Raw genomic sequence first — 24,393 nt, 5'->3', positions numbered from 1 at the left:
ATACACATGCATATTTGTGCTTATTTATAAACTAAATTAATTTATAATCTCGTTCTAAATTCATATTACAATCTCTTCTAAATTCATATACATATCTTTTCATTTTTTGGATTTTACGAGTTGTTAACTGCATAAAAAACATTTTCTGTCGTGAAAACACAGATTCCCAGAAGCACTTGTTCATTAACTGCGTCCTGAAAGCCTAACAGTCCATTCATCCAATCATATCCAGTCTCCATAGGGACGACCAATCAGCAGCCAGTCGCTATCCAGACATCCAGTCAGCGTCCAGATAATGTGCTTACGTGCGCGGGAGGGGTGGATGACGTAAACCCGGTCATAACTGGAGGAAATAAATAAATAAATAAATAAAAACAGAAAACAATCTGACGGAGCGTTTCCATTGGTTACAAGCTCCTGGTACCCAGGAAGGAGGATGTAGCATCTCCTGCGGTAGCTTAGCAAACAGGGCAAATGTGAGGAAAGGGCGGCTGTTTTGCGGGTAAATATGGGACGGATAATGGCCATATGAATGACAAGGTGATGATTCACCGGCAGGTGATACTGACCCAGGTGAGTGTGTGTGTGTGTTACTCTAATGTACCGCTAGCCAGGCGTGATTTGCGATGTCTGCAGGGAGAGGCAGAGGATGACAGTACGGCAACAGTCACCAGGCTTCAGCAGTGTAGCGCGCTGCGAAACACTGCTGTATTAAAAGCTGCTTTGTTTTTGTTTTTTTGCCTAGTGTTATTCATATAATGTTCAGCATCAGTCGCGGCCTCGCGCGTCTTTGTGTGGTGCGCGCGCGTACATTTGCGTTCACGTGCGTGTGTATTTGGCCCAGATGAGAATCCTCATCCTCATTCCTTAACTCTAATCTCGATACAGCAACAGTACACCTAAAGCCATATAGAGTATGTATTCTTTACATGTGTATGTTGTGTGATATGTGTGTGTGTGTGTGTGTGTATACATACTCATACTCACACACAAGAATACATTATATATATGTATGTGTGTGTATATATATATATATATATATATATATATATATATATATATATATATAATATATATAGTATATATATATATATATATATATATATTGTGTGTATATATATGTATATGTGTGTGTGTGTGTGTATATATATATATATATATATATATATATATATATATATATATATATATATATATATATATATATATATAGGTCTTCCGAATAGATGGCACATTAATTGTAGCAACAACTTGGACTTATTTAGCATTATTTAGTATTATTACTTAATTTAAAATATCTCAATTTAAAAAAAAAAAAACATCAAAAAAGCTTTTTACTTTTTAATTTTTTAAATAGGCTATTTGAAAAGCTGACCGTAGCAGGGACACTAAAATTGGGAATTAAAATGGGTAAAAAAATTACTTTCAAATTATTACTAGACCTTTTGAGAATTATTAATCAGAGAATTATCAACTTTTTTTATAATAAATAATAAAAGTCAAACTTTCTGTAATAAAAAAAGTAAAACTTTCTGAGGCTTATAAAATAAATCACAAACTACCCAAACAGCATCTTAAACTTTACAATTTACGCATACATTACACCTCATACTAAAATGTCTACACCTAAACTCCATCCTAAGTGGATGCAAATTAAGTTGAGATGAGCTCAGACAGTTATAGATCGATAATCATTTTAGATTATGTAACTGTTCATGGCTTGATTGTAATATGGTCACTTAAAAATCTGATGAAAATATTTACATTAGAAAATAACAAATGAAACTCAGTAGAACCATGTTGCCATATGAAATTCAATATAAATAAGTGAATAACAATAATATGTAGAAGCTGATGTCTGGGACGGATGATAAGCTGGTTGTCCGTGTTTAGTTAGGGACATGTGTTCATTACTCAGGAGTCAGGGGTCGTTAAGAGCAGGAATCATTTAGGCAAGGAGCAGAGATGAGGCAGATTTGTATTGATTCACTTGAGACCAGCAGTCTATTGATTTGCTATAAAATCAGGATCAATAGACAGAAAAGCTTCAGAAGAAAAAAAAGGCCTTGTCCCTTTACAGACAGAAGTGCTTCCTGTTGAACAACCTTCACATGATGATTATTGAGTGAACTGACTTCTGAATAAGTTTTTATTTTACTGTAAATGCGTTCCCAGAGCACGTCTGCTCATATCTGATGTTATGATTATGTAATTTCATAATACAATATTTCCATTACTATGTCTTATAGATTAAAGGGGTCATATGATGCTGCTAAAAAGAACATTATTTTGTGTATTTGGTGGAATGCAATGTGTTTATGCAGTTTAAGGTAAAAAAAAAACACATTATTTTCCAAATACGGTACATTACTGTTTCTCTTCTATGCCCCGCATTCTGAAACGCGTCGATTTTTACAAGGCTCATCGCTCTGAAAAGGTGTGCTGTGATTGGCCAGCTATCCAGCGTGTTGTGATTGGCTGAATGCCTCAAGCGTGAGACGGAAATGTTACGCCTCTTAACATATTGTGATAACTTGTCCGGCCGGAGCGACGAGACAAAAACATAAAACCCATTATAAACGTGATATAAACTTGATTTCTAGTAGTGTCTACTTTTGGAAGGCAAAAACAAGGTAGTTTTGCTTTCTCAACGAAACAGCATCACACACCGCGGCCTTGAGTGAGCAGTGGCCGGAAGCCTAGAGTGAACCACGGTCTAGAGTGAACCACGGTCTAGAGTGAACCACGGTCTAGAGTGAACCACGGTCTAGAGTGAACCGCAGCTGGCTTGAGTGAGCAGAGGCCGGAAGCCTAGAGTGAGCCGCGGTCTAGAGTGAACCACGGTCTAGAGTGAACCACGGTCTAGAGTGAGCCGCGGTCTAGAGTGAACCACGGTCTAGGGTGAACCGCAGCTGGCTTGAGTGAGCAGAGGCGGGCAGCTTGAGAACAGTGCGGCAGGCGGATTCTACGAAGGAGCGTACCTTGTGCATGCAGCAACCACATGTGACCCCGGGCTGGACTCTGCTTCGTCCATGGTGAAAGCTGATTTGGCGATCCACAGTGCAAAGTTGATGTATTTCACAAAGCACTGCGTTTTTAAAACAGTTAGTGGCATATGGTTATAATCTAAAATCTAAATAAAATGCAATCTAAATATAATTACATATATTCTAAAATGTAATATAAAATCCAGTTTTTATGCATGCATGCAGATTTGAATAATTGCATTTACATTTATGCATTTAACAAACACATGACTTAGGAGAACAAAACCAGCAATGTACAATACAATATTACAATGCAGTAAACAATGCAAGTGACATCCTGTTATAATTTGCAAAACTGCATTTACATTTATGGATTTAGCAGATTATTTTGTACAGTAGAAGAACATAAGCAATTTGTCACAAAATGAGCAATATTAATATACAATCAATGCCAGGTCTCTCATGGTAAACAAACTGTGAGGTTCGAAAATAGAAGCATAGTAGTTAATGCCATTAAATATAAATGCAAGATGTTAGCATGTTTACTGCCATGTTCTGTGCCATGCTAGAGTCTGTTCTACGTCATAGAGGAGATTACATACTTCAGATCTTCTTTCCAACAGAATTGTGGCTTGATCTCTGTATTCTGGAGAGAAATATCCTGCTCCCATAGGCCTGCGTGCTCTGTTATGTAAGTGCATTAAGATTCTCAGGTTTCATTTTGGCACCAGGAGCCTGACGCTGCTTGAGCTAATGCATCTCATCCTGTGCGAGACGCAGACACACAGTGGTATTTAATGGAGTCTGTCCCCAGGGCCTTAATGATTATAATTAATTTATCTGTGTCAGTGTGCTTGCAAGGTGCATTGTTAAAGCTTCCTTTCATCTTGTAAACACAAACAAGCCCAGTGGAACATTCAGTTTGTTTCGGTGTGTCACAACGATTAAATCAGAGTCAGAATTTGCATTCCAACTATTTTCTTTCAACAGAATGGAGTACAGCAGTGAGCTCATTTAAAAAATTGTTATATGCCCTCTCATTAACCTTTACGAGGGTCATGTGTGTCCGCACCTGTGCGGCTCTCTGCCCTGCGGTGACCTTCCTGCACTGGCCAGGCAATTGCGGCAGATAAAGCCCTGACCGAATTTACATCATTGTTCGTGTCTTATGTATGCATTTCAGTTCAATGTGATGCAATTCCAGATTATCTTTGGCCAGTAAACATTTGCTGAGTGATAACTCTTTGGCCAGTCAACACTCAGCAAATCAAGGTTAAAAAATGAAGAACAATAATTAAAGTGCAATTGAAAAAAAATTACTTTAAGAATGTTTTCACTCAGAATTTGCTAGTAAATAATTACAAGGAAACGACGAGTAACACACTGAATTAAATATTTGATTGTAAAACTTCAATAAGACTCCAGTAACCTGTTTTATTTGTAACTTCATTTTTTTACATTGTACTTAGGGACAATTCACGGTCACTTTAGACTTTTAGGCTTTTTGTCATGGCATTGAAGTTTTAAAATTTACATTACTGTTAAAAAATTTGGTGTCGCTAAGACTTCTTAAAGTCATATGACGTTGCTAAAAAGAACATTTGGTGGGATGCAATGTGTTTATCCAGTTGAAATTGTTTTTGAAAGAAGTCACTTATGCTCACCAAGGAAAAAAACAATTATGATGAACTTGGCCCAGTATAAAAAAACAAGTAGTCATCCAGTTGTCTACCAACAGGAATTTCTGGATAAAAGGCACAGCTTACCATCTCATGTCCCAGTGTATTCAAATGGATCAAAGTCGAACAGTCATGTGTCTGCAGCAGTAGTGATTGAATCAAAACGTTTTGGCAAGTGCATACCTGGACAAAGTTCAATCTTTACAGCTGAAGCTTTTGCATTGCTTTTAGCCCTGGAGCAAATAGAAAAGGAGCATCATCGTCATTTTTTAATTTGCACAGATTCTAAATCTTGTTTGCAAGCACTTGAGACTTTAAAAATGGATCATCCTATAATAATCGGTATAGTAGAAAAAGTGGATCTTTTAAAGAACCAAGATTTTAATATTGTTTTTTGTTGGATATCGGGACACATGGGATTTGCTGGCAATGAACAGACTGATAAAACAGCAAAAGAAGCACTCCGGTTCAATGTGACAGAATGCAAAATACCAGCAACTGATTTGAAACCCTTATTGACTCAGTACATTAATAATAAATGGCAAATGGAGTCGAATGAATGTATACATGATAAACTGTATGAGGTAAACCCACTATATAATCAAGGTATAAACTGTTATAATTTTGAAAATCGATATGATCAGGTTGTGTATACGAGGTGTCGAATTGGTCATACAAGACTCACTCATTCTTATCTGTTGAAAGGGGAAGAGAAAACAGTCTGTGAAGGTGTAAAAATCTTTTGAGTATAAAACATATTTTATTGAATGTCCAATTTTAAATAATACTAGGCAACCTTTTTTATTCAGAGAATACATTAATGGACATTTTTAAAAATAATTCTCCTGGGACGATTTTAAATGTTTTGTCATGCATTAAAAGGGTCAGTACCGTCGCAAGGGCTGTGCCAAGTGTGTGACCGCACAGGGCCTCGCGCCTCTAGAGGGCCTTGCTCTTGGCCTGCATTTTATGTTGTTTATGTCTAATTTTTATATCTGTTTTTCCACCTATTCTGTCCTTCGAAAGACTAAAATAGTCATAGCTGATAGACAGTATAAGACTGAGTAAAGCTGTTTTTGGTTAGGATGACAAAAAGTTTTAAAGTTAAACTTTTAGGCTGGTCTGCCTCTGTGGTCCATCAGCGCTTGTCAATGTCAGAATGATCGAGATCCAATCAAATCAAAGAAGTCGGGTCTTACTGTAACCGTCACAACACAACGAGAGTTCATGGAAAGATGTAAGTAGTACTGTATTAGAAAACTGTTTTACGATAGGAATGTTCAGCGACCGACAGACTAAATTAGAATGTCGTGGAAAAGTTCATTTATTTCAGTAATTCAACTCAAATTGTGAAAATTTATTTAATACACAAGTTTCACAATTACTGTTGGATTACTGAAATAAATGAACTTTTCCACAACATTCTAATTTATTGAGATGCACCTGTATGTTTTGTTATTAGTTTAAGTATTTGCTAATGACTGTTCAAATGCGGAGTTTTATGCATTGTGTGTGCATGTGTGGTGAGAGTGAGAGACAGGGTCACACAGTGGAGTCAGCTGTCTAAACCATCTGTGGCTTGTGGACTGCAAACACATACAAGCTTCATCAGTGTGTCTGTCACGCAACTCTGTTCCCCTTTCGGCTTGAACTGATGGTAAATCTAAGGACATTATGTTTGTGATTATGGTTACATTTCCGACAAGTGGTTGCGGTGTTCGGCCAATCACAATGCACTGGGTCAGTTGGCCAATCAGAGCAGACTACGCTTGTCAGAAGGAGGGACTTTGTAGAAAAAAACGAAGCATTTGGGGGGGCGGGGGGTTGGATGGGGGGTTGGCATAGAGGACCTACAATAATGTATGTACAGTATTTGAAAAATAATGTGTTTTTTGAAAATTAAAGCATGTCAGCATATTCTGTTACACCAAATACACAAAATAATGATCTTGTGCATCTGTGATGCAAAGCTGAATTTTCAGCATCATTACTTCAGTCTTCAGTGTCAAATGATTCTTCAGAAATCATTCTAATATGCTGATTTGCTGCTCAAGAAACATTTCTTATTAACTGTAGAGTCTGATATTTTTTTTGATGACTAGAAAGTTCAAAAGAACAGCATTTATTTAAATTTATTGAAATCTTTTGTAACATTAGAAATGTCTTTACTGTCACTTTTGATCAATGTAATGTGTTCTTGCAAAAAAAAAAATGTTTTTGCTTATTTAAAAATTACTTGTTCACCACAAACTTTTGAATAGTATTACTATAATTTATTTATATATTCAGCAATATGCCACAAATGCTGTCAATTTTGCTATTCAAATCTTCCATAAAAGTAGACAGATGGTTATTTTTGGCCCTTAAGGATTTTATTGTCAGTAAAGAGTAAATGATGGCACGCACAGGAACAGAAAGAGCAAATGCCAGATTTGAACTCGTGGCACCTGGACAAGCTCAGTGTATTGGAACACATAGGTTATATTTTACTGAAATGTATTGCTTTGGTGCAGTCTGAGGTCTCGTTTTTCACTCATTCAGTTTCCTGGTCTGAACTCTAGCCTCTTTTCAGCACTATCTGTCCTGTAAGTTTGCCAGATTGCCTAGTCGAATCGAGGAAGCAGAAACTGCTGATGATTGTGTGTGAAATTGGATTTGCTGCGTGTCCATTGTGTGGACTTTTCTGAATGCTGGGTTTAGTCTTGTCTACAGTACATCTTTTGTGGTTTAACAAGGGCTTCAAGTCCATGTTGTGTGAGTTTTGTTTCACTGGAGGCTTCATGCAAATTGGGATAGTGAGAAGGAGGAAGCGATGAAGTGATTCAGATTGATTCAGCAACTTCACACCAAATAACTGATACATTTTAGTTGCTTGTCCTATTGTGCAACAAACACCACAGGTCATTGTGTCACTCAAAAAGACGCCATCTGCACTTTTGTTCTTGTTGATTTTGTTCTTGATATTTTTGTTTTAGAGGCATATTTTTGTGGAAAGTCATTAAAAGACCCAAGAAACCTGACACATCAAATATTATGTTGCATTTAAATAGTTATCGAATTACTTGGGTATACAGTATTTACTCACCACAAGTAAAAAAATTTTTTTTGCCAAAGATAGATTTTATTTTAAACTTTATATCTTTTGTCATTTTTCATCCATTTTCAATGGAAGCTGGCATGATTTGAAATCGCAAATAAGATATTTTAACCAGAAAACGGTTATTTTAAATTCTAATAAAATTCTATTTTCAATTCTGTCCTGCGTCATCCACTGGAACACCACTCTCACATGAACAGTTTTAAATATGGATATTTTTCTTACACAGACACATGACTTTGCTTCAGAAGGCCATTATTAACCCCCCGGAGCTGTGTGGGGCACTTTTTATGATGGATGGACGCACTTTATTTAGCTTAAAAATCTCAACCACCTTTCACTGCCATTATAAAGCTGGGGAGAGTCAGGATATTTTTATATAATATAGAAAGTCATATACACCTCAGATGGCTTGACTGCACTGAAAACCACAAGACCCAGTTTGATTTCTACATAGATTTTGGCATCCCACAGAGACGCGTATGCCTTGGCATGTGGTTTACCCTAAACATGCATCTGCAAGCGTCTTGCAACATCTGCTTTTTGCTGCTTGACTGCCTCAGAGTAGTGACATACAGGAAATGCTGTCTTTAGAAAATGCATGTGAGTGTGAGCAGAGACAGAGGGAGAGAAAGTCATGACAACAATTGTCTGTAAATCATTTGTGTTATTATTTGATTTCATTATTTGATTTCTATTTCAAATGAATGCTGTTCTTTATTAAGCAGCATGTCTGTTTTCAGCATTAATAATGATAAATGTTTCTGACCTGCTGATCAGCATATTAGAATGATTTCTGAAGGTTCATGTGACACTGAAGACTGGAGTAATGATGCTGAAATTTCAGATTTGAAATCACAGGAATAAATTATATTTTAAAATGTAGATGTCACTTCTTGCACTATAAAACAACCCCCGAGCGTCTCAGGCATTGTTTTCTCTCCTCAAACATGTACTGACCTGCCTTGCTCCCAGCAGTTCTGACCATCTGACCATGAAAAGTCTGCATTTACTGCAGCATCTGAACCCCCCAGGACATGATTGTTCTTTTGATGTCTTGCGTGGTTGGATTTGCTTATAGTAATAGAGGGATTCATCATGTTTTACTCTTGTTTTACTCTTCCCTCTTGATTTTTTTTTTTCTCAGAACTTGTATCAGAACAGGTTTCTCGGGCTTGCAGCTATGGCCTCTCCATCTCGTGCATCTCAGGGCAGGCGGCGATGTAAGGACCCGATTCGACACAGTTTCAACCCTGAGCAGTTCCCCAATGTGGACTTCCAGAACGGCGGACCTGGGGAGCTGGCTGTGGCTGTGCTGCGCTCCACCAGCGACACCGACCTTGTGACCTCCCACTGCCGCTCCACCCTCACCGTCAGCACCTCCAGCTACACCATCGGTCAGACGCAGGACATCACCCTCAGCTGGGACATCAAGGAGGAAGTCGATGCGGGTGACTGGATTGGCATGTACCTCATTGGTGAGCGTGGCTGTGTTTGGTTGTTTTGTGGTTCATGAGTTTGGGGTAGGTGCATTTTTTTTAATGTTTTTGAAAGAAGTCTCTTACCAAGGCTGCATTTATTTGATCAAAAATACAGTAAAAACAGTAATATTGAGAAACACTATTTCTACTTGATTGTATTGTAAAATGGTAATTTATTCTTGTGATGTAAGGCTGAATTTTCAGCATCATTACTCCAGTCTTCAGTGTCCCACGATCCTTCAGAAATCATTCTAATATGCAGATTTAATTATTATCAATGTTGAAAACAGTTATGCTGGTTATTATTTTTTTTGGAAACTGGTACTTTTTTCAGAACTTTTTGATAAATCAAAGTACAAAAAGTACAAATCTTTTGCAACATTATAAATGCCTTTACTGTCACGTTTGATAAATTGATTGATTATTAAAAGTATAAAATTTTCACTTACTGACCCCTCATTTTTTAACAGTGGTTTATGTTGATTATAAGTTCTTGATATTACATTATAGATTCTTCAGAATAGTGCATTTGGTTTCTTGGTTTTTAGAGCACAAGTACATAGAGGATTTTCTACTGTACATATGATTAGAAACAAAAATAATAGAATTTAAAAGGCCAGAAACATCACAAGATTTTTAAGCCCGTTTCTACCTCATTCAATTTAAAAAGTTCATTGAAACGTCATACCTTAGAATTGCCACATTATTTCTCATAATCGCAACTCTGTTTCTCAGAATTTGCTACTATGTGTCTTAGAAATGCTACATCATTGCACATAATGTGACTTTATTTCCACATAATTGCAGCTTTCATCATGCAATTTCCTAATTATAACTTTCCAGACAGACTGAATTTGATGTTTCTGATTTCTGAAGGTGCATGTGACACTGAAGGCTGGCGTAATGAAGCTGAAAATTAACTTTTGCATCACAGGAATAAATTACATTTGACAATATATTACAATAGAAAATGGAGATTTTAAATTGTAATAATATTTCACAACATCTTCACAATGTATTTTGATCAAATAAAGGCATAAGATGAGCGAAAGAGGCTTTTTTTTTTCAAAAACATTTTTAGAAAATCATTGTTTTGACTGGCAGTGTAAATTATTTATAATTAATGAAATTCAGTGTAAAAAAAAAACATATTTTTTATTAAACATAAAAATCATATTTGCATGATATATAATATCATTGTATTTCAGATTGACAGGGAGACAATAAAGTGTTTAGAGAAGCTCTTCAAAACCGCAAAAATAGTAGCAGGATGTCCATCAACTAAAGGCAACACACTTCCACTGTAGACAGCTCTGTGGATACAATAGTAGCAGTGTACTATAGATAGATCACTTGTGTCTGGTGTTCTAAATGTTCTCAGATGCTTTTTGTCTTTTACAGTTACAAAAAGCTTACTTTTAAAACTATCATGAATGAATAATCAAAGATGTGATTATCTGTACGCCATAAAGAATAAGATAAGAGTCTTTTCTCTTCTCGTTCTTTTAGATGAGGTTCTGTCAGAGAACTTTCTGGACTACAAAAACCGAGGTGTGAACGGCTCCCACAAAGGTCAGATCATCTGGAAGATCGAGGCCAGCTCCTACTTCGTAGAACGTATGTGCACTTTTTGCAAAAAATGCTTATAAAATGATGCAGCATTATATATGCTCTTATCACACACACACACACACACACACACACACACACACACACACACACACACACACACACAATGCCATTAGAGCTGCTTAAGGTTTATGTGTGGCTGCATTTAATGGCTGCTAAGGTAACAAGCAAAAACACGAAAGCAAACCACTTCCATGCTAACAATTTGTTTGATGGTGTTTCAGATAAGAAGTGTGAAGGGAAATTCAGGTGTGACATTCTACTAGCACGCAAAAAACACTTCTCATTTCTCACGGAAAGAAGCCTGTGTGCTTGTATTAATATAAAGCTATTTGAAGGTTATATCAGGCTTTGCTGTCTTTGCTTGACAGTCCAGAAAGCACTCAAGGTCATATGGCTCATATGCTGTTGCTTTTTTCTCATGTATTGTTGGCACTTTTGCTGTTACGGATACTAGAGAGAAAACGGCATCTCGTGGGCCGTGGGCCGGTGGACAGAGGCCACCTCTTTGATATTATGGTGCCTACACACAGACTCAAACTCACATCGCCTATTAGAGCACCATGGCTAAATCTCTTTCTTTTACTATGTTCTGTAGTATCCCAGTATCACAGTGCACGTTAAATATTTCTTTCTTCCTAGAGTTCTGTTTATGTGTTGCTAGCTACAGTGTTAATAAAGATCTATTTTTTTTTAAATAAATCTGGTTTTAGACAGAGATAAAGCAGGGCTCTGTGAAATCCATTTGATTTCCGTTTTAATATTTCTGGATTCAATTCGAAGTTTGTAGTGGAGACCTTATTTAAATAGCAGTCTTTTTGCAGTTTAATGATCAAAGACACCAGTCCATATTGCAAATATTAATTGTACAGCTCTACTTTTATGAATTAATCCAAAACTTTAATGACATTCCGCATTATACAGTAAATTTACAACTGGATTCCGCAATTCTGTCTGCATTTTCAACATTATGGAAAACATATGGCCCCCCAGAAATATTATTTATTCAAGGATGTTCATGGTGTTTCTAACCAGGTCAGACAGGATATTTCCAGATTGATTAGTATTTGTGTTTAGATTGATCTACTTTATTCTAATTACCCAGATGTCATATGTGAGAATTTTTTTGTATGTCCTGTAAATTAAAAATTAAAATGTATTAAAATTAATATTACGCATGATTTTTTAAATTATAAAGGACATTATTTCTCAAATAGCAAGCACGATTTCTTCTATCACATCTATTTTCGTCCATGGGTTAATGTTTCTTATTCCTGTTAAAGAGGAAGTTGGGGTGGGATGTAGTCAGGTGCACCTTTTTTAAATAATTATACAATAACCACATTCAACTATTCTAAAAATGGTCTCTTCCTTCTCAACAAGCTGATGGTTGGGGGCCTGAAATAAAGTACAAGAGAAACACAGACAATGTTAGTTTGGCTATTTGCTATTAATAGTCGGTGACAGCATTTTTAATTTATAAGGTGGAAATGTTTACCTTGTAGTCATTATTTTATAAGTCCCACGTGAATAGATGATTTATGCAAAACTGAAAGAAAAATTTGAATATTGAAAATCTGCAAAAAGTTTCTTACTGTGACCTTTTTTGTGTTTGGCTCTTTTTCAGTGGAGACTAAGATCTGTTTTAAATATTATCATGGAGTGAGTGGAGCCCTGCGGGCCACGACGCCATGTGTAACCGTGAAAAACCCCTCCGCACCGGTGAGCGAAAGAAAGAAAAATTGTCTATATCTTTTATTTTGTGTCATGATTTAAATGTCTAGACATCATGCCTTTAGATGAGCAGTGGTGAGGAACACATGTGTACGGATCAATCATGTATATGCTTCATGGTGCAGATGTGTAGAGAATGCTGCTGTTTTATCTATCATCACATTTCATCAAGAGTTTCTCAAGAGCAGAATAATCTGTGCCATCTGTTTCTCAGAGGATTAATCCTGCAGATAATCTCAGGTTATCATTTCATGGCTTAATACAGGCCTACCTCCAGAGCCATACAGTCAGCCAAACTCTCTTTTTGTTTCTTAAAGGTAAAGTGCGCCAATTCCAAGACACGGGCCTTTAATGTGAACTTAAACTGTTAGATTACCTAAAAAAGAAAATCTTGTCATCATTTACTCATCCTCATCTCATTACAAACCTGTAAGACTTCAAACACAAATGAAGATATTTTTAATAACACCTGAGAGGTTTCTGCCACATTGAGAGTTCAGGTAACCAAAATTTAGTTGCCCAAAATGGTCATAAAAGTGTTGAATCCGTATCACTTGAAAGTCTTGTGAAGAGCAGATTTAATTGACACTTTTGTTCACACATAAACACGCATACATATAGTGCATTACATATGGTGCACACAAAAGCATCGCACACTAGAAAAACTTCATTGTTTAGATGTTAATAAAAGCCTAAAGTAAATCTGTTCATCATTTAAGGGAATCATATTTCTTCATTAAACTAAACCACTTGATTCATATGGTTTCATTTTACAATGCCTTCATGACATTTTTGCATCTTCAAAGTTGTGGTTATAGACTTTCAGTAGAGAGACAGAAATCTCTCAGGTTTCACTAAAAATATCTTCGTTTGTGTTTCAAAGTTTAACCAAAGTCTTATAGGTTTGGAACAACATGAGGGTGTGTAAAGGATGATATCATTTTCCTTTGTGGGTGAAATTTTGACATTTTATTTCCACTTGTGAAAGGAACACATTTTTACAAACTCTGCAGTATATTAGTTTTCACCATGTATGTTCATCTTTAATTTTCATTAAACATTTTATATTTTTGATAATTCATTTTCTAAACACTCCACTTAATCATCCTTGATATCTTCATATCTCGTTCTGTCCAACTCAGTGACAGCAATACAAGATTACAATGTTATTGTTTTGGTGGGAACTGAGAGATTGCCTCATCTATGATGTTGTGGTGCACACAACACTGTTTGCCACAAAAAATGCAGGGGAAGAACTATTCTAATCGAACACATTTTACACTCAACTTCCTGCTATCAGGTGTTTAAGCCAGTGGCCACAGATGACGTACCTCAGAGTCAAGGCAGCAGAAGACTCATCAGCTTCTCTCTCTCAGGTGTGTGTTGTGTAAAAATGAGCATGACCTGTCAATCATTAAGCTGTTTCAATATTTATAGGGCTTCTATATTTAGTGTCTCCAGAGGATTTCATTATTGATCCACTGCTTTCAGTCTGCTGTAAACAACTATAGGAAGATATTTACCTCAATCACTTATTTCTTTCCTTACAAAAAACAACTTCTAAGTGCTTTTTGGATACCAGTCTTCTTTGCAATTCAGAGATTTTAAGATGCTAATTTGGCCCTGGACATCTATTAGTAAAATTAAATATGTTCTATTCTATTCTATAATATTCTATATAATTCTGTTTTCTTTATTTCCCATATGGTTATATTTTAAATCCATTCACTTCTCTTTTTTTTTTTTTTTTTTTTTGCTGCGTGCAATTGTGTTCTTTCTGTTCTGTTTTTTGGTATATTCTTGAATAATCGGTTCTGTTTTGTTATATTCAGTTTTTTTTCTGTTCTGTTTTGTCTTTTTTTATTCTGTTCTGTTTTGGTCTAATCAGTATTGTTTTATTCATTTTGTTCTACTGTTTTATTTTGTTTTGTTCCGTTTTGTTTATTTTGTTCTGCTGTATTTCGCATCCTCTCTGCCATTGTTTATTTTGTTCTATTCTGTTTTGTTTTGGACTGTTCAGTTTTGATAAGTTTATTTAGTTCTTTTCTGTTTTGTTTTGTTCTTGTTTGTTTATTTTGTTTTATTCTGTTTTAATTTGCTCTGTTTATTTTGTTCTGTACTGTTTTTCTGATATATTCTCTTCTGTTACATTCTGTTCTATTGTATTCTGCTAAATCCCCTACTTTATATGCTGGTCTTTGTCTTTCTGTACGGTTTCTTTTAATTCAGTTCTGTTCTGTTCTAATTCATCCCTCTTTTTTATGTTGTGTTCAGATTTCCAAGCCACCGGTCTGAAGAAAGGCATGTTCTTCAACCCTGACCCCTACCTGAAGATCGCCATCCACCCCGGCAAGCACAGCATCTTCCCTGCCCTGCCTCACCACGGCCAGGAGAAGAGATCAGGCATCGTCTGCAATACCATTAATCCCGTTTGGCAGAGGGAGGTATGGGAAACACACAAGCACACACACACACACACACACACACACACACACACACACACACACACACACACACACACACACACACACACACACACACACACACACACACACACACACTCTAGATTAAACATGCTCATATAAAAATCTTCATTAAACAATATCTGGTCCCAGTCTTATTTATTCACAGACATTTAACCCAACGCTGCCCTTCTGTGCTTTGCAGAGTCCACATGGAGTTTGTCTTGTAAATCCTTTATTCTGTAAATAAACTTGATGCGTCACTGCAGAATCACAAACACAAATCACAAATACACTGTCCTGTTGACTGATGGATAGGATTTAATTTGAATCTTATTCTATTTTCATTAAAACGCATGTCATTTCAGTAGGGCTGGGAATTGAGACCCAATTCTATTTCTGAAAAATATGATATACATCAAAAACGATTTCATTGGTCTAAAATACTACTGTATACAGTATAAATATTATACACTATCTTTGAAACATTCGGGATTGGTAAGATTTTATAATGTTTATGAAAGAAGTATCTTACGCTCAGCAAAGCTATATTTATTTGATACAGTAAAAAAAATACAGTAAAAACAGTAATAGTGTGAAATATTATTACAATTTAAAAAATAAATGTTATCTATTTGAATGTAATTTATTCCTGTGATGTGCAGCTGTATTTTCAGCATCATTACTCCAGTCTTCAGTGTCACATGATCCTTCAGAAATCATTCTAATATGCTGATTTGCTGCTCAAGAAACATTTCTTATTATTATATATGTTGAAAACAGTTGTGCTGCTTAATGTTTTTTTTTCAGGAAAAAAAATACTTTTTTTTTCAGGATATTTTAATGTATAGAAAGTTCAAAAGAACAGCACTTAATTAAAATAAAAATATTTTGTAGCATTATAAATGTCTTTACTGTCACTTTTAATCATTTTACTACATCCTTGCTGAATTAAAGCATTCATTTATTTCAGAAAACCTTACTAACCTCACATTTCTGAACCGTAGTAGTGTACGCATGAATTATTTGGAGCTTTCTCAAAAGTACTTAATCTTTAAAATAACTGCAGTCATTAAATAGATTCAGAATCAGAAGCATTAAATTCTTTACGATACCCATTACTACATTTTCTTGGTGCAGATGAGATGAGATCACCTGGATTTGATGGGATTGTTCTCATGTTGTAGAGCGGCTGTTTCTGGCTTATATTGTCTTCCGCTAAGTGCTTTTATTAGATTAGAGAAGAGTAGAGGAGATCTCTTTACAGCGGTGGATTAAAATAGGTCAAGACATGGAGAATGGATGACGGAGGGCATGTTTGATCTGAAGGGATACATTTGGATCATAAAAGCTAAACTTCAGTCCTAAATTATTATAGGCTAAATTAAATGAACCTAAAATCTTGATGTTGAAGAGAACAAAAAGGTCAATCAACATTGGCTTTTGTTAAAAGACAGTTACCCTGAGCAATGTCTTTTACACCAGCAACATCCAACACTGATGAAGAGCAACACTGCATTCACATTACTTTGTAAAACATGATTATTATTTTTTTTTCACTTTAGGTTACAAGTTCTGTTTTTAAATATTGCTATCTCTTCCTCCGTGTCTTTGTATTTCCTGCTCGTAGCGCTTTAATTTTGTGTCTCTGCCCACGGATGTGTTGGAGATCGAGGTGAAGGACAAGTTTGCCAAAAGCCGACCCATCATAAAGCGTTTCTTGGGCAAGCTGTCCATGCCAGTGCAAAGATTACTGGAGAAACATGCTATCGGGTATGTGCTTAAAAAGATAAACAAACCTAAACTAAACTTAAAGACAAAAATAGGCTGTTGTGTGGCATATTGAAATATGAGTTGTTATGCTAATGAGTTGAAATGCTAATTTTGAGGTGTTTGTTCATGTTTTTTTGTCGTAGTGATCGAGTGGTCAGCTACACTCTGGGTCGGCGGCTTCCAACAGAGCATGTCAGTGGCCAGCTGCAGTTCAGGTTTGAGATTACGTCCTCCATCCACCCAGGTGAATCCAGCTTTTTAATCAACTTTTTATTGAATATAATAAATCATTAACACGTTCATTTCTGGTGTACAATCCTGTTATGTTAAACAAAGAACTCTAGACAATAATGACGGACTGATATGGAAAGTTCAGCTGTTAATAATAATTATTTTTGTTTTGTAGCTTTTATCATATCAATTATCTTAACTGATCTAATCATCTGATTAGATGATTGATATTAAAATCAGCATTCAATAAGTTTGCAAAGGCATCACTATGACAGGTTTTTTTCCAAAACCTTACATACTAAGGTTTGTCAGGTAACTCAATGTCTCAAATGGCTTGTTATGGAGAGATGTACTGTTTTTGTGACCTCACGAATAAATTCCATCTCATCCAATCCTGTTCTATTTCTCATAAAAATACACTACCATTCAAAAGTTTGGGGTTGTAATATTTTTAAATGTTTTTGAAGTCTCTTAGGCTAACAAAGATTGCATTTATTTGAGCAAAAGTACAGTAAAAACTGTAATATTGTGAAATATTATTACATTTTAAAATAGCTGCTTTTTATTTGAATATATTTTAAAATGTAATTTATTTCTGTGATACAAAGCTGTATTTTCAGCATCATTACTCCAGTCTTCAGTGTCACATGATCCTTCTAATAAGTTGATTTGCTGCTCAAGAAACATTTCTTATTATTATCAATGCTTAATATTTTTGTGGAAACTGATAATTTTTTTCAGGATTATTTGATGAACAGAACATTGAAAATAACAGCGTTTATTTGAAACAAAAATATTTTATAACATTATTAGTTGATACTTTTGAACAATTGAATGCATCCTTGCTGAATAACAATATTAATTACTGATCTCAAACTTTTGACTAGTGGTGTAATTCATTATAATTAGCCACCATAATTATTACTTCTAATACTAGTCTTATCCATCCACTCATGATTGCCAGTATATCTTGCATGCTTACTTGCTGGTATTATCATTGCATATGTGCATGTAGTTCACAGCTTTCTGTCCTCTCCTCAGATGATGAGGACATGTCTCTTAGTACAGAGCAACCAGTGGCGGCAGCAGAAACTCAAGTTCAGCCTCAGGCAGAAGACACAATGAGTTTGGACCAGGGGGCCCCAGAGTTGCCTTTAGATGGAGAAACAGAATCTGTAGAGATGCCCATGGACGTTGAATCAGCTGAGGCAGATGCTGTAGAGGAAGAGCCTTTAGAGTCAGAGCAGCAGACACATCCGGAGCAGCAGGAGGAAGCAGCAGCCAAGAGCCGAGAACAAATGGAGCAAGAAGAGACCACCCAAGAAGAGGCGGAAACTGATTGTGCCTTTGCCAATGGGCCTGCAGATTCTGCAGCAGTCGAAGAGGAGGCAGTCCCAGACCCACAACCAGTTTCAGAGGAACCAGATGTGAACCTAGAGGAAGGCTGCTCGCTGAGAATCAGAACCACACCGAGAAGGAAGCCACGGCCTTGTTCCCTACCCGTATCTGAGCTGGAGACAGTCATCGCATCTGCCTGCGGAGAACCGGAGACGCCACGCTCCCATTACATCCGAATCCACCACCTGCTGCACAGTTTCCCATCCACCGCGGCTGCACCCGAAACCGACCGGCCACCGGGCGTAGAAGAACAAGAGGAAGATGAGGAAGAGGGTGCGACCCTTGAACCTCATGCTTTAACACCCAACGGCCCTCGCAGGACGCTGCCCCGCAGCCGCTCGCACGAGCGCCTCTCCGACCTCATTCAGATGCTTGACGGAGATGGACACCCACTCGGGGCTGAGGGACAAACCACAGGTCAAAGGTCACCAGGGGAAAGTGAGTATGATTTGAGCCCGGTGCCATGCTGCAGTCACACGGCGCAGAGGGCCTCAGGCCCCGTCCGGGCCGCGTCTCTAGATAGTGCACGTCGGTCGGAGAGCACTGTGTTCTCCTCACAGGATGACGAGGACGAGATGGACAGGGTGAATGGTATTCTGGGATTGGAGGCGGAGACAGGACAGGCCGCTAAGAGCCGGGAGCCAGGGGACGGGAGCTGTGAGTGGGAGGAGGCTCCGGACAGTCAAGTCCAGAGCCCGCACAGCATTATGAGTAATGGAGAATCACCAGTAGCTGGTCCAAGCAGCAGAAGTGAGTAGACTTCTGTTGGTAGAATGCATAGATCATGTGTTTTTAGTTCAAAAAGATCTGGTTTTCCCTTTTGCGGACTTGTAATTGAAAAGTATCTATGAAGAATGGCCTGGCATGTGTTTGTGGTGTGTTTAGGAGAATGTCCTTTGCCTTGTAACCATCCTGCAGTGAGCCAGTTGCCCGCCCTGCGGCCAGACCCACATCACTATCCCACCATAGACGAGCCGCTACCACCGAGTAAGTTCTGTTGTCTCAGCACGCACCTCGATGTATTCATAGTGGTCCTATGACTCGCAAATTTTGGGGAGGTTTTACAGGTGAATCGCCTATGGATTATATATAAATTATCAAAATGATAAACATACATACATATAGATTTTTTATAAATCTATAAATGTATATATGAATATTAATATAAGTATGATAATAATAAGTTAATATATATATATATATATATATATAATAAAAAATATATAAATATATATATATAATAATAATGTAAAGCGAGACATTGTAGCATTATACATATATCTACTGTCTCTTTTGATAAGTTTAATGTCTCTATGCTGATAATATATAGAGAGAGAGAGAGAGACAGAGAGCGAGACATTAAACTGATCAAAATTGACAATAAATACGTTTATAATGTTTCAAAAGATGTATAGTTTAAATAAATGTTGTTTTGACTTTCTATTCATCAAATAATCCTTCCACAAAAATATTATGAAGAATTTTCAACAGTGATAATAAGAAAAACATTACAAAAACATCTTTAAAATCTCACAGACACCAAGCTGTAATTTCTTTTGGAAAAGTAAAATTTTTATTGCCTTAATTTAATTATATTTAAAATTAATCATTATTTAACTGATAATAAAACATAAAAAAAAAAATTACAATCAATATAATTTAAAATGTATATATTATACATTTTAAATTATATTGATTGTAATTTAAAAAAGGGGTCACAAGTCTGTTATGAAACAAAAACTATATGAACAAAATATTGCTTCATGAAAATGTCTATAACGATGTTAACCCATGATTTTATGTGCAAAAGAAAAAAGAAAAAAAGTGTTTTATGCATGTTTTTGCCCAAGTTTGGAAATTGCTAAATAAGTTGCAAAATATTGCAGCAGATCGAAATTATTCAAATCCATCCAAATGTGTCACTTTCACCTGGTGTATCTGCCTTCATATTTTTCATTTCAGTGCTGTGTGGAGTCAAACTACAACCACTTGCACGCAAACAAACTTTCATATCAGACATGGGCATCTCCAGTCACTCTTACTAACCAAAACTGAGATTTTAGCAATGATTAACGTAATTCTGTATCATGCTCAAGACAGTCTGTCACCTTTTCACGCTACTGTGGTTTGTTTTTGTGTTTATGCCAAAATTAGTCAAATCTGAAGAATCCTACACTGATGGGATCTTTGAGACATTCTAACAGTAAAAACCGCATTAAGTTTTTTATATATATATATAAATAATAAGAGAGGGCCACTATAATTTTTTAAAATATTTTTTCTTAAATATTTTTGCCTGGCAGACCAGAATATTGACTTGAGCTTCAAATGTGTGTGTTTATGTTTTGTTTGGCATGCACAGACTGGGAGGCCCGTATTGACAGTCACGGCCGTGTGTTTTATGTGGATCACATTAACCGGACCACCACTTGGCAACGGCCAACATCCGCAGCCACGCCGGATGGCCTGCGCAGGTCTGGTTCCGTCCAACAGATGGAGCAGCTCAACAGGAGGTAAACAACAATAACAGTTTTCTGAGTATACCAAAATTGTGCACTTCTTTTACAAAATAATCTGGAATACTGATCAATTGCACTTATGATCCATCCTGTGAAGCTCCAAGACCAAATGTTTAATTTGTTTAGTTCTGACTCTCAGATCTGATTGGATGAGCCATGTTTTTGTGTTACAAATGCACCTACTTGTTCCAACAGTAAGTGGATTAAATTTAGACTAATGAACTGTATTACTTTCATTACTAATTGTTATTTTATTCATTGTCAAAAATGTTTTTATTAAACATTGGTGTCTTTTATCATTTAACTGTTTTCCATTGTTTTCGAAAACTAATAACTTGGCAAAAGATTATTTTCTTATTTAGTATTACTATTGTCTTTTTTTTCCTGTACAAATATCTAAGCATTTTTAAGCCAAGATACATTTGAGATGCAAGGCATAAAGGGGCGGATTTATTAACAGCATGCACCAGTGCAAACTCTCTTGTAGTGTTAAAACAAATATTGTCAGGATTTCCTGAAGACATGCGGTGCAAATGCAATGAAAAAGTGTGGGCACTCAGGTATTTTTGTGGCTGACTGTACTGCATATGCATTTGTAGGAGTTTTTCTTTCAGAGGACGTCAAATTTATTGGAGGAGAGTATTTAAATTAATAATGCAACATGATTTACTAAGGTTTGCAGTAGTCATTTTACTGGTATTTGTGTAATTATTAAAAACATAAAAATATATGTCAGTGGGGTAAGAAAAATAAACTTAATTCATAGAGGAAACAAGGTTATTTTTCTTACCCCATTGACAGATTTTTTTTCTTGTTCTAAGCATAAACCTCACATAATTTTGATGCCTTACTGTAACTTTTGAAACTTTAAACGTGGAAAAATCACCATGTTGGTCAGCATCAAGTGGTTTGGATTTAACAAAGTATGACCGACTCTGTTGCTATATTCCGCCCTCACTTTGTGTCTCTTTTCCAGAAGTTAGACAGATAGATAAACTCTTTCCAACACGTAGACTTGTGGGAGAATGCAGCTTTATGCCACACCATGTTGACTGTGTATGTTGAACCAGAGTGAATCTACAGAAAGGAGAAGTATACTGAAGCTACAGTTATCTATAACAACACAATAATATCTCCTTCTAGTGTCAGTTATGTTATATAGTCCTTTTGTCGCTTTATAAACAAATCCATCAAATTGAATACAAATTAATGATAAAAAACCTACAGACAATGTTTTCTATAGATGATCACAAGTTCAACTTAAAATATGCAAATAACTGAATTTAACTGACTTACTATGGAAGCTACATGACTAGGTATCAGAATTATAATCACTAAAAACATTAAACTTAAATAGATGATCCAGAACACTATATTTTAACCAAATAGGCACATATAACAGTAACCTTTGTAAAAATGATCAAAGCCAATGATTCAAAAAGTGATTCATTTTTTGGAGTCAAATGCTGCAATTTTACTGTAAACCAAGCACGTTCACATGGGCTTATAAACATGCACACTTTTGCCACCTACAGTTCAAAAATATAGGTGCTTCATCATGTTTCCATTTAGAGTGTAATTAAAGGCTGTTTATTTAATAGTCCAGAAGCAGCAGATGAGTGATTTAGATTATTCTCAAAGCACACCAAGCTTTATTGAACCGTCGAGCATCATACTGTATGAGTTATGTACAGTAAGTCAGGGAATTTGGGTAGAATGGGAGTCTGTACTGTACTGATGTTAGTGACTAAAAACAGCATTGCTCGTGTCCTCATCAGGTACCAGACCATCCAGAGGACGATGGCCACAGAGAGGAGAAACGAGGAGTCAGGCAGTCCCCGCAACGAGAGAACAGCCAACACTGAGACAGACTCGCCTCCACAGACAACCGGTAACAAACATAATGACTGCTGCTCTCTTACCCTCAAAAGTGAAAATGATTTGCTCATGCTCACATCAGTGGAAACAAAAAAAAAGTTTCTTTTGCACAACATCCAATGCAGAATTCTCTTTTATAGGCCGCTTGATAATTCGTCCAGCTAGCTAATAGATTATAATTTTCTCAACTCCATTTAACACCAATAACCAATGGTTGTCAAGTTCAAAAATCACATACAAGTAGCGTGTATGCATTTCTGGTACTTTTCAGAGCCCCCCCCCCAGATCCCACATCCCCCCTCCCACTAACATACAATGACATGCACCAGTCACTTTGTGCAGCATTGGTCTGCTCACTACCTCATTCACCATGGAACTGACGTCATTCTACCACCTCATCAGTCAGTTTAAATAAAATAACTGCTCTTGAGCCCTTTTGTCACTTTAATCAGACTGAATAAGCTTTTTTTTTTGCACTAAAAATCTTTTTATCTGCACTGTTTGTTCACTGGTTTGCACTCTATCTGCCATGTGCCTTGAGCTGCTTTATTTAACTTTATTTTTATTTTTTATTATATGTCTTTTTTACATTCCCTTATTGTATAGTTGTATCTTATATTTTATATTTGATCTAGATTTTTAGGCTCTACTGTTAGTGTTATCCGTATGAACCAAGGGACTGAGAGTAACGCAATTTCGATTCTCTGTATGTATGAACTGTACATGTGGAAGAATTGACAATAAAGCAGACTTGACTTGACTAAAGTCATTTCATTGCTCAACGGTTCAAGTCATTAGTAATTTAACAACTTGCCTTTTGAAATCTGAAGTGTTCATGATGAATGTGAAAACTTTTTCGGTTGGTTTTGTGAAAACAAACTTGATGTAGAAAGATGCTAAACAGGAAATGAACACAGAGCTCACATACCTTGTGAATGTGGAAGGTTTGACCATGCAGAACAATCAACACAATTTGAGAGCTGAGGCAAAGGCTGGATTTTTTAAAAATTTTTGGTAAACTGTCCCTTTATATGATCTTCTTCTCTTTTAGAGTTGAGGAGAGACGCCCCATGTTCTCCAGGTCATTGTCAGAAGATCACGTTACTGCTGCAGAGTCCAGCGGTCAAATTCATCACTCACCCAGAGTTCTTCACTGTTCTCCACGCAAATTATGTTATAATATCGTTCAAAAGTTTAGGGTCAGTAAGATTTTTCTTTTGGAAAGAAATAAAATAAATAATATAATATCATTTAAAAGTTCATAATATCGTTCAAAAGTTTAGGGTTGAGTTGATCAAAAGTACAGTAAAGGCATTTTTAATATTTTTGGAAAAAAATCAAATAAAAAAATAGTAAGCAACACTGTTGACATTGATAATAATAATCAAAATGTGACAGTAAAGGCATTTATAATATTGTTTTAAAAAGTCACCTATTTTTTTTTTTTTTTTTTTTGTTCAAATAGAAAAGAGTTATTTTGAATTGTAATGTTTCACAGTATTACCGATTTTACTGTATTTTTAAC

The 24,393-nt window shown here is 36.2% G+C and overlaps 1 protein-coding gene across 3 annotated transcripts in view; it reads left to right on the top strand.

Annotated features, from left to right (window-relative positions):
• Positions 1-381: 381 nt before the first annotated feature.
• LOC109049433 (E3 ubiquitin-protein ligase HECW1-like) overlaps positions 382-24,393 on the top strand; it is a 35,265-nt gene continuing 11,253 nt past the window's right edge. Inside the window, exons 1-14 of one of the 3 annotated variants that reach the window (XM_042711998.1) lie at positions 382-573; positions 8,911-9,241; positions 10,754-10,861; positions 12,501-12,595; positions 12,925-12,960; positions 13,908-13,983; positions 14,882-15,051; positions 16,700-16,842; positions 16,986-17,086; positions 18,115-19,221; positions 19,390-19,458; positions 20,834-20,984; positions 22,769-22,881; positions 23,920-24,041. In XM_042711998.1, the coding sequence (XP_042567932.1) occupies positions 529-573; positions 8,911-9,241; positions 10,754-10,861; positions 12,501-12,595; positions 12,925-12,960; positions 13,908-13,983; positions 14,882-15,051; positions 16,700-16,842; positions 16,986-17,086; positions 18,115-19,221; positions 19,390-19,458; positions 20,834-20,984; positions 22,769-22,881; positions 23,920-24,041 (2,667 nt within the window). In that variant the 5' untranslated portion in view covers positions 382-528. Of the gene's footprint in view, positions 574-8,910; positions 9,242-10,753; positions 10,862-12,500; positions 12,596-12,924; positions 12,961-13,907; positions 13,984-14,881; positions 15,052-16,699; positions 16,843-16,985; positions 17,087-18,114; positions 19,222-19,356; positions 19,459-20,833; positions 20,985-22,768; positions 22,882-23,919; positions 24,042-24,393 lie in introns of all 3 variants that reach the window. The other 2 variants (XM_042711992.1, XM_042712004.1) reach the window with 2 other exon arrangements.

The sequence above is a fragment of the Cyprinus carpio genome, chromosome A2, assembly GCF_018340385.1.
Source record: "Cyprinus carpio isolate SPL01 chromosome A2, ASM1834038v1, whole genome shotgun sequence".
Taxonomy (NCBI): domain Eukaryota; kingdom Metazoa; phylum Chordata; class Actinopteri; order Cypriniformes; family Cyprinidae; genus Cyprinus; species Cyprinus carpio.
The sequence above is the reverse complement of the archived record's forward strand: the minus strand, read 5'-3'. Positions and strand labels throughout refer to the sequence as shown.